Source organism: Actinia tenebrosa, unplaced genomic scaffold (genome assembly GCF_029948245.1).
Source record: "Actinia tenebrosa isolate PJP-AT-01 unplaced genomic scaffold, QUT_ActTen_1.0 PGA_scaffold4__44_contigs__length_22323623, whole genome shotgun sequence".
Classification (NCBI taxonomy): domain Eukaryota; kingdom Metazoa; phylum Cnidaria; class Anthozoa; order Actiniaria; family Actiniidae; genus Actinia; species Actinia tenebrosa.
This window is the reverse complement of record NW_028292581.1, coordinates 18,038,772-18,048,854: the sequence shown is the minus strand read 5'-3', so window position 1 is coordinate 18,048,854 and position 10,083 is coordinate 18,038,772. Positions and strand designations below refer to the sequence as shown.

General features: G+C 39.4%; 2 protein-coding genes across 2 annotated transcripts; both read left to right on the top strand.

Moving 5' to 3' along the window:
* The first annotated feature begins 334 nt into the window (after nucleotides 1-334).
* On the top strand, nucleotides 335-3,326 carry LOC148907374 (uncharacterized). Its single transcript, XM_089036187.1, has 2 exons — nucleotides 335-1,060; nucleotides 1,155-3,326. Exons 1-2 carry the CDS (start codon nucleotides 497-499, stop codon nucleotides 3,183-3,185), a joined length of 2,595 nt encoding a protein of 864 aa, XP_088892313.1. The 5' UTR covers nucleotides 335-496; the 3' UTR covers nucleotides 3,186-3,326.
* A 1,177-nt stretch (nucleotides 3,327-4,503) lies between these two features.
* Nucleotides 4,504-9,384, top strand: LOC148907373 (uncharacterized). The gene is made up of 2 exons (XM_089036308.1): nucleotides 4,504-4,620; nucleotides 8,724-9,384. Exons 1-2 carry the CDS (start codon nucleotides 4,530-4,532, stop codon nucleotides 9,092-9,094), a joined length of 462 nt encoding a protein of 153 aa, XP_088892434.1. The 5' UTR covers nucleotides 4,504-4,529; the 3' UTR covers nucleotides 9,095-9,384.
* The last annotated feature ends 699 nt before the right edge of the window (nucleotides 9,385-10,083 follow it).

The following is a 10,083-nucleotide window of genomic DNA, read 5'->3' as shown; positions in this document are numbered from 1 at the left end:
TTGGAATTGCTTTGTTTCACAGACTCATGTGACACCAGATTCACCGATTACTCCAAAGTGTAGAAGAGAAAGCGTATATGTGCCTTCTCGAGAAGAAGAGGAAGAGTTAGATGAAAGCGTCGAAGCTTCTAAAAGTGACAATGATGATAATGATGATGATGATGATGATGAGCCCCGTCGACAGCTCAATGGCTTTTTACAGCTTGGAGATATAAGTCCAATTCGCGTTTCCCTATCAGTACCCTGGAATAAAGCCCACGAAAGAACGAAACGACGCTACGTAAGAAAAGCGAAGCAATGTATTTCTGCTGTGTTAGATGTCCTTACTCCGGAAGATTCCATAAGCCTTTGGAGGGCGTTGCATGAAAATAACAATGTGGGCAAAGATGAAGAAGAAATCGCACCCAAAGGTGATAAAGAACTAGAACTGCTCGAAGCCTATGCTGAAAGTTATGCAATAGCACAGCATTGGAGCACGCGGCGACAAATTCTGTCGATGATGGCTGACAAAATTACCTTCAAAGAACTTAAGCAACATATTCCTAAGCTGACCCGATATCGTTACAGCATAGCTCGTCGGCACAGACTGTTACATGGCCGAGCAGCACCGCTTCCAAGTTGGGAAAACAAAAGAATGAGAATTGATCCGTCTCAGTTAGAGCATTTTGTTTCTTTCATTACAAGCCCTCACGCTATCCAGGATGTTCCTTTTGGAGAGAGGCTTCTAAAATTATCTACTGGTGAGATTGTCAAAACTCCCAACGTCATCAGGACAATGATACCAGAACGTGTTGTGCAGCAGTATGAGCAATACTGTAAGGAAACAGCCTTTAAGCCCATGAGCAAGCGAACACTACAGAGAGTTTTGACCGTTTGTTCTGCTTCTACTCGTACATCTCTCCAAGGACTTGATAATTTTTCAGCACAGGGAAGTGACGCCTTTGACGAGCTTGACAGCCTTGTTGACAAACTAATTGATTGTGGAAAAACTCAAATTTGGGGTAGAGACATCAAGCAACAATTACGATCATCACAACAGTACCTGAAGGGTGATTATAAGGTTGGTATCTACCGAATAGAGTAACATTCGTTGCCTGTGTAAATTTACTGAAACCTTAATTTAATCAATTGATCCGTTTAATCTCTTTTTTTAGTTGCATGTTGCTGAATCGTCGACCATTTTAGATCATTGTCGCGTTTATGCGCTTAGTGACCCGAACGACGCAGACTTCAAAGGCGATTGTGACCATCTCCACCTTGATTCATGTGCGCAATGCTCTCAGTTGAAAAACGTATTTCGCATCTTGGAAAATGAATGCGCCACTACATCATGTAGTGATGGAGAAGAGAAAAGTGACATGGTGTATGTGCTCCAACGCGCTAAAGATGCTATCTTGTCTTGGAAAGCCCATCTATTGCGATCTGTCCACCAAGATGAGGCAAAGCATTCCGTCCTAAACAAACTTGATAACAAATCTGTGCTCTTGGTACAAGACTGGGCAATGAAGTATATACCACGGAAATTCAGAGAAGCCCAGTCTGACTGGTTTGCCAAGCGTGGTCTCCCATGGCACATTACGGTTGCCGTTCGCAAGTCACAAGATAACAAGCACCTTGAGTCTACAACGATTGTTCATGTGTTTCAAAGCTGTACACAAGACAGCAGCACGGTGTCTGGCATAATGGTAGATTGTCTTCGTTTGCTGAAAAAGGAAATGCCTTACCTGGAAAAAGCGTACTATAAACAAGACAACGCTGGCTGTTATCATAGCGGAAATTCCATTGTATCTGCTAAGCTGGCTGGTGATCTTGCTGGCGTGACTATAATAAGGAATGACTTTTTGGATCCCCAGGGAGGAAAGGGGACGTGCGACCGCCAAGCAGCCACAATTAAGGGGGCCATTGGAAGGTATGTAAATGAAGGCCATGATGTAAACAACGCTTTACAGCTCAAAACTGGTATTGAATCAGGACAAGGACTAACTGGAGTTAAGGCCACCTATGTTGCTGCTACAACTGCTAGCACACTTTCATTGAAGTGGGATGGTATAAGCCTGCTAAATAACTTTGAATACGAAATGAATGGTATTCGAGTATGGAGAGCATTCAATGTTGGTCCAGGCCGATTAGTGCCTTGGGATACCTTTGGCGTATCTACTGAAAAACTCGGTGCTTTAGAAACCCTGAATTCAACATCTTTGGCATCTGACCCCGCCTTTCGAGTTGTCAGACACCGATACACCAAGAAAACTTCAAATGCAATTCAGTTTGGTGAAAATGAGGGAGAAGGAGAAAAGGAAGAAGCAGAAGAAGAAGAGAAGGAAGAAGAATATGAGGAAGAAGAAGAAGAAGAAGAAGAAGAAGAAGAATTAGATGATGATGATGATGATGATGATGACAATGATGAAGCCATGTTATTTACGTGTCCAGAAGAAGGTTGTATAAAAGCATACAGCAGATTTTCTTCTCTTCAAAATCATCTTGATACAGGAAGGCACAAACGAATGCCTGAGCATGAAACCCTATACGATAAAGCAATTAAAGAATACGCCTTTAAACTGACAGAGGGAGCTACTCGAGTTCCAGACGTTCAATGTGAAGCGGTTGGTGGGAAGGAAGATTTAACTGCTCTTCCAATGGGCTGGGCCCTCAAGTCTGCGAAGAAAAAGAAGCGTTTCACATCAAAGCAGACTGCCTTCTTAACTGAGCAGTTTCAAATAGGAGGAGTCAGCGGAAGAAAAGTAGACCCCCAAGAAGTTTCCAAGGCAATGGCTGTAACCCGACGTACCGACGGAGCCCGATTATTTCCCCCAGATGAAGTGCTTACTAAACAGCAAATATCCGGTTTCTTTAGTCGCCTCTCTGCAAAGAAGCGTCTCAATTGCCCAGTTGTAATGGAAAATGACGATGAAGATATATATGCAGTAGAAACTGAAACACAATTTTCCACCTTGTGTGCCAATGTAATGATGACGGTACAGTTAAATCACCCGATTATTTGCTTCGATTTCAATATCTGTGAAATGGTTCAAAAGAACAAGTTATCAAAACTATGTGTAGAGGAGTTGAGGAACGTTTGCATCGAGCTTGGAGAAGATGTTGAAGACCTTTCCCAAAGAAGGAAAAAGCCCTACATTGAACGAATAAACAATATTGTCAAAAACTGTTGTTCATGTACTGCGTAAAGTCTGCATTCTATTCAATCCGCACAATGGTGTTCTATGCTCGACGGCGTGTAAAAGGTCGGGAGTTCGTGAAGAGTGGATTATGAAGCGGCTTCATCGTACTGAAACAAGACACCAAAAAGGTTTGCATAAAACCACGGAATCAGGAAGAGAATACTGAATCCGTACGTATCCGTACTGAATACTGAACAAATACGTAAAAAGGAATTTGAATTTAAATATTCAAATTGGAAATCTACAAGTTATTATTACTGGCATTTTATCAAACGTCGTATGGTGAAAGTTCTCAGCAAAGTTCCTTCAAACGACACTGAAATAAACTTTTCACTTAACGTTTGAATATAAATTATTTTCATTTAGTATTATAGCACAACCGATGTGCCATTTCAGAACCTTACGATACACCAAAGCATACTTAGTTAACTATCGTAATTATGGCCCGAAAAGTCGAGCCGCGCGCGGATTTCAAACTCCAGTTTGACTCCCAAAATATTTTAAATAATTGAATATAAAATAGCTAGACATACCAAGGAATCGTTTTAAGGTATGAAGAAGTACTTTTGAGTATTTTTTCGGTCTAGAAAAACAATTATTTGACTTCCTCTTTCGCGCATGCAGTTTGTTGTCGATTTCAGTGTGTGGAGTAAGACTCAATATTTGCGAAACTTAAAGGGCGCTTATGCTGCCAAAATCAAAAAGAGCCCGGAATGTTTTTCACGTAGCTTAAAGAACTTCCTTTCGAGGATATCTGGTGAAAATATTGAGAGTTTTGATGAAATACCACATACATTTTTCTTTGCTCGAATGATAGGTGGTTTACAGGTGAATTTATCACCTATGCATGTCGTCATTTCAAAAGGCCTCCGTTCTTCTCAAAAATAATTCATATCCGTTGAAATTACTAAATCTTGATTGTACTAGGTCCAATTAACATAGATACGATCAATCAATAAATTTGCTTTTGTTTTAGCGTTTGTACAGAACACTTATAAAACGCCTAAATACCGAGGTCGGGTGGGTCGGATTGAGCGAAAGTCAGGCTGAAATCGTTTTTGCTCGTAATTTTTCAAAATAATAGATATTTGATCAAATCCCTCTCATTTCCTTTACCCACTCATCCAGTCCTATCAATAGGCAAAATGTAAGCCGAATCGATTTTTTGGCCGTGTCCGCGAATTTTCAAATTTTGTTTGATTTTTACTGACATTTACTCCTAATACCTCATCTCCAGGTGGATTACAACCTCACAACCATGATTCTGGACCACAACCCACTTTGGTCGTTGTGCTGGTCGTTGTTTTCCTCGTGGTAACCGCAATAGCCGTAATAATCATATTAATAAGAATGGGAAGAATTCGCGTAACATGTAGCAGAAGGAATGATGCCGAGGCAGAAGAAGCCAGCTTCGACAGCAATCCGCTCGACAACTTGTCAGGTAAGCCGTTACGTTAAAAATGTGTTATTTACTAGCCAGGAGGCCCGCATACAAGGAAAAAACTGTGCCCGAGGTCTTGAATATGAATCGAATTGAATTATTCGTTTGAATATCAAGACCAAGGGAACAGTTTCTCCCTATCGAGACCGACTTAAGAGCGACTGTCTGTAAAAATCAAACATACGGCGGAAAGGCTCAAATTTTCGAATTCGCTCTACTTTTGGATTTTAGTAGTGTATGATGAAGGAAGAAACGCTGTGTGGTTAGTTTTGAAAAATACTTTTTTGTTTTCGAGAAATAGGGAAAAAGCGGTTTGAGCTCCAGGGACGATTTTCGCTGCCAAAAGATGGCTGAAAATTGCTTACTTTCGCTTGGTCCGTGTATCAAAACTATTAATCCAAATAGCCTTCTAATACTTTCTGCCAAAAGTACAACTCCTATTTGCTCAATTAAGAGTAGTTTCATAAAAATCGAACAACTCAGAATTATTTTACACAATAAAAAGCAATGGGCACTGAGTTACAATGCTGGTCAGTGCATCTCGAAAACTGCGAGTTTCCCTATGTGCCATCCTTCCAAATCTTATGAAATTATAGTCAACAACTATTGGGAAACTACTCTTTTGAAAAATGTATTTTTTTATTTTGGGGAAATAATTGTGCGCTTTTTGCGAGAGCTTTTATTTTGACTCATTAAATATGCAGAAATCATTGTTTGGCGATTGCGTGACTAAAGACTTCTCGAAATAAATTCCCTTGAAACATCATTGTTTTTCAAATCTAGTCTATACAAATAAAAGAAAACATTAACATACTAACCTTCAACACGAAAAGGTCTTTTCCGTTGCTCCATTCATCGGAGTTATCAAGAAATTAGAATTGGCAACCGTGGCGTTGGCTTGTTTTATGCAACCGATTTCCGAAAATACCGCATCTATCAGTACCAGTCGGTCCGTGTAACACTCCACAAAGAGCTTTTCGATTTAGTTGGCATGAATTGGACATATGAAATTTGCCTGATTTTTGAACTTTTCATTTTTTACGATCATGTCAAAATTCGAAAATTATCTCATCAATGTCAATTTTCAATTTTCGAATTCAAAAATTAAAAATCAAAATATATATTTGAAATGACTTTTCGATATTTTGATTTTGTCCTCTGAAAACGAACTTTGGAAAAATATCCTGTAGACAGGGGGAGGTGAAGATTAGGCGGACTGAGGGTAGGTGGGTCCACTAACAACAACAACAATAATAAAAAACATAGAGGGAGGGGAGGCACCAAGAACCCACCTACTGACCGGACTTTTACGGCACGAGGTTTCTAGTTCGTAATCGTATCATCCCGGCTTCGACTATACTACCTAGGCCACTTTGGAAGACAAGTATGGAGCGTGAGAACGCGATAACCTCATTGGCTAATGCTGTTATCAGTTCATCTCCGTCTAGCTTTACTGATTTGAATGACATGGCTTCAAGCAGAAGTGTTTTAGATCCTTATGAGCACGAAATCAAACAGCTTATAGAAGATTTTGGATATACGCTTCGTGAAGTTGGAGTGTTTTTAACCGAGAATTATGGATTACAACGAGGATGTTCTGAAAGGAATCTACAAGTCTTCTGTTCTTTGAGAGACATTCATCGGCACGACTACGGTAGGAAAAATCAAAAATCACCAATCAGATAACAGTAAAGCTAGACGGAGATGAACTGATAACAGCATTAGCCAATGAGGTTATCGCGTTCTCACGCTCCATACTTGTCTTCCAAAGTGGCCTAGGTAGTATAGTCGAAACCGGGATGATACGATTACGAACTAGAAACCTCGTGCCGTAAAAGTCCGGTCAGTAGGTGGGTTCTTGGTGCCTCCCCTCCCTCTATGTTTTTTATTATTGTTGTTGTTGTTAGTGGACCCACTTACCCTCAGTCCGCCTATTCTTCACCTCCCCCTGTCTACAGGATATTTTTCCAAAGTTCGTTTTCAGAGGACAAAATCAAAATATCGAAAAGTCATCTCAAATATATATTTTGATTCCTAATTTTTGAATTCGAAAATTGAAAATTGACATTGATGAGATAATTTTCGAATTTTGACATGATCGTAAAAAATGAAAAGTTCAAATATCAGGCAAATTTCATATGTCCAATTCACGCCAACTAAATCGAAAAGCTCTTTGTGGAGTGTTACACGGACCACCAGTCGACATGCACAGTTCGTGTTTCTTTACAAACAACTAGTCAGATTTCAATAAGAAATATACAGAATAGTATACTAAATTCGATTCCTACAGAGTCCAGTAGGTTATTCTAGCTTCACTGGCAAGTTGTTTAGTTGTTACAGCTGGCGCGAGAAAAGAGCGTACCGTAGTTTCTTCCGGTTCTGTCCATACCCTAGTGGTCTTGGAATTTTATGTATTATCCTTGGCAAGAAAAAGAGTCGAGATATACATTATTATGCCATTTTAACATTAAAAGCCTTTTGTGAGCAATTTTAAAAGTGGTTCTCTCAATAGATTATGGTGGAGTCGGCTAGGGGCACCTGTGCGAACTACTATGCCATACTGCTCCGTTTTGATATATTTCATTAAATAATTTTGTTTCCTGTGATTAGTTCCTGCACTAGATTTCTCTTTAAGAAGCCAGCTTATTGCAAGAGAAATTCCTGTTTTCTTTCTTTCTCCTTCGTTAAAGAACAGTGGTCGGTGCACTATGGTCCCACAACACGATATGCACGCTGGAATGCTGTCTCGGTATAAGTTTATGACAGTTACTCGCAAACAATTGCCGATCGATCTGTTAAATATTACAGACCAATTTATCAACGCGCTACTGACTAGTAGTTCTTGGAAGAAATAGCCAAAGGTGGATCCCTGGCCTTATACTGTTCTGTATATTTCTTATTGAAATCTGACAAGTTACTGATAGATGTTATTTTCGGAAATCGGTTGCATAAAACAAGCCAACGCCACGGTTGCCAATTCTAATTTCTTGATAACTCCGATGAATGGAGCAACGGAAAAGACCTTTTCGTGTTGAAGGTTAGTATGTTAATGTTTTCTTTTATTTGTATAGACTAGATTTGAAAAACAATGATGTTTCAAGGGAATTTATTTCGAGAAGTCTTTAGTCACGCAATCGCCAAACAATGATTTCTGCATATTTAATGAGTCAAAATAAAAGCTCTCGCAAAAAGCGCACAATTATTTCCCCAAAATAAAAAATACATTTTTCAAAAGAGTAGTTTCCCAATAGTTGTTGACTATAATTTCATAAGATTTGGAAGGATGGCACATAGGGAAACTCGCAGTTTTCGAGATGCACTGACCAGCATTGTAACTCAGTGCCCATTGCTTTTTATTGTGTAAAATAATTCTGAGTTGTTCGATTTTTATGAAACTACTCTTAATTGAGCAAATAAGAGTTGTACTTTTGGCAGAAAGTATTAGAAGGCTATTTGGATTAATAGTTTTGATACACGGACCAAGCGAAAGTAAGCAATTTTCAACCATCTTTTGGCAGCGAAAATCGTCCCTGGAGCTCAAACCGCTTTTTCCCTATTTCTCGAAAACAAAAAAGTATTTTTCAAAACTAACCACACAGCGTTTCTTCCTTCATCATGCACTACTAAAATCCAAAAGTAGAGCGAATTCGAAAATTTGAGCCTTTCCACATATTTCTGATTTTTTGTTTGATTTTTACAGACAGTCGCTCTTAAAGCTGGTAAGAAACTACCGACCGCTCGCGCAGCCAATCAGAGCGCACGATTTTTAGGATACCGGACCGGGGGAAAAAATATACTTTTTACTGCTGTTGTTTTTGATTGACTGCAAAAGCCGGACTTATTTTTACCGGCTTAGCCTCGTTTTGCAAGTTAGCTATTTATGTACTGTTTAATAAACGAGCAGGAGTGTTTAATCGAGGAGAAAACGACACATCAAGCAAATCCAAGTCACATGTGTGAGTGGCTTAGCCGGGAATAGAACCCACAATTCAACTCCAAGCGTGTACAACCTAGCTGAACAAAAGCCTGGTTGGTTTCTATGACCACTGTCAATATTAATTCCTGCCCAAACAAACTCTAATATCTCATTATTATATATTTAGCTGCACCGACTGAATGCCTAGACATAACGAATCCAATAAAATGCATCTTGGAAACAACCATTGGAGAGGCACCCAATGCAGGAAACCTAAAGAGAAGGTTAAAAATCCTGCTTGATCCTTCAAAGCCCTTAGGGGGAGACATCAAGTTTCTCGCTGATGCCTTCGGGTACACCGGTAATGAAATTGATTTTTTGATTACAAACTCATTGAATGGGTCATCAACTGAGGTACTGTTGCGTGATCAAGGACACCAAACTATTGGATATCTTCATGAAAAACTGGTTTCCATTGGCAGGGAGGATGCTGCTAGAGAGCTTGGAGAATACATTAAGTCGCAGAACTGCGAGTGCGAAGGTTGTAAACAGAGTTGATTTTTATTATTTCGATTGTGATTCATTCTCAGAGGACTGAGCTACACATGTAGATAATTTCAAGCCTTGTTCTTACACTAGTATTATATTCTCTCTTCTTCATTGTCATGATAATTAGATATGGGGATAAACACTCCGGACCGTATGTAAATACGCCCCGAAGTGTCATGTTGCTCAGGTGCTTTTGACTCCATCCTGCTTGCAGCTCTGCATATATTTCCCCTAAAAGGACGTAGTGGTTTACCAGATGAAAACTCGAAAAACAACCCGGCGTTGAAGAAGAACGACATCACCGAACACAGATTGTGAGGGTGGGTGGGGAGGGCAACAAAGCACCAGTTGTGCTCTTGATCGATTACTTGCAAGGAAGGATAGATAATTCATGCGGAGTGTATTTAAGTCAGCCGTGGACCATTCCGGAGACAGGGATTATCATAACAATAGATGTTATTGATAGTATAATATATGCAAATGACTTTGAATAGCGACGCAATTCAAGCACATGCAAGTCCATGTTCAGGAGAGTAGGCAGAGGGGACTAGCTCTCCCCAAACTCCCAACCGGGCCTTCGAAGAAACAAAATGGCGGCTTTTTATAATTTATACAGTGTTTTTCAATATTTTTTTCAGTAAACATAAAACGTAAAACGTAATGCTGGGTTCTTTAGGATCTTTTTGGATCGACATTTCAGAAGCTTCAACAAAATGGCGGATTTTTGAATTCGATTCGACCGCCCCTACGAAATAGACCGCCAGTATTATCACGATTCATGCCTACACTTCCAGAATCCCTTATTGGAGTTTTAACAATTGAATATATATGAAAAGAGATCTTGAAAAGAAGGAATGTGGTAGTTCATGTATACCTAGGCTAGGGTCTATTGCGTAAATTGCAATATAATTATAAAGTAAAACTTTATTTGAAATTAATAAGAAGTGTGTATGATCAGTTATTAGCAAAAAGTAAGAAAAATATGATAATACAAATAT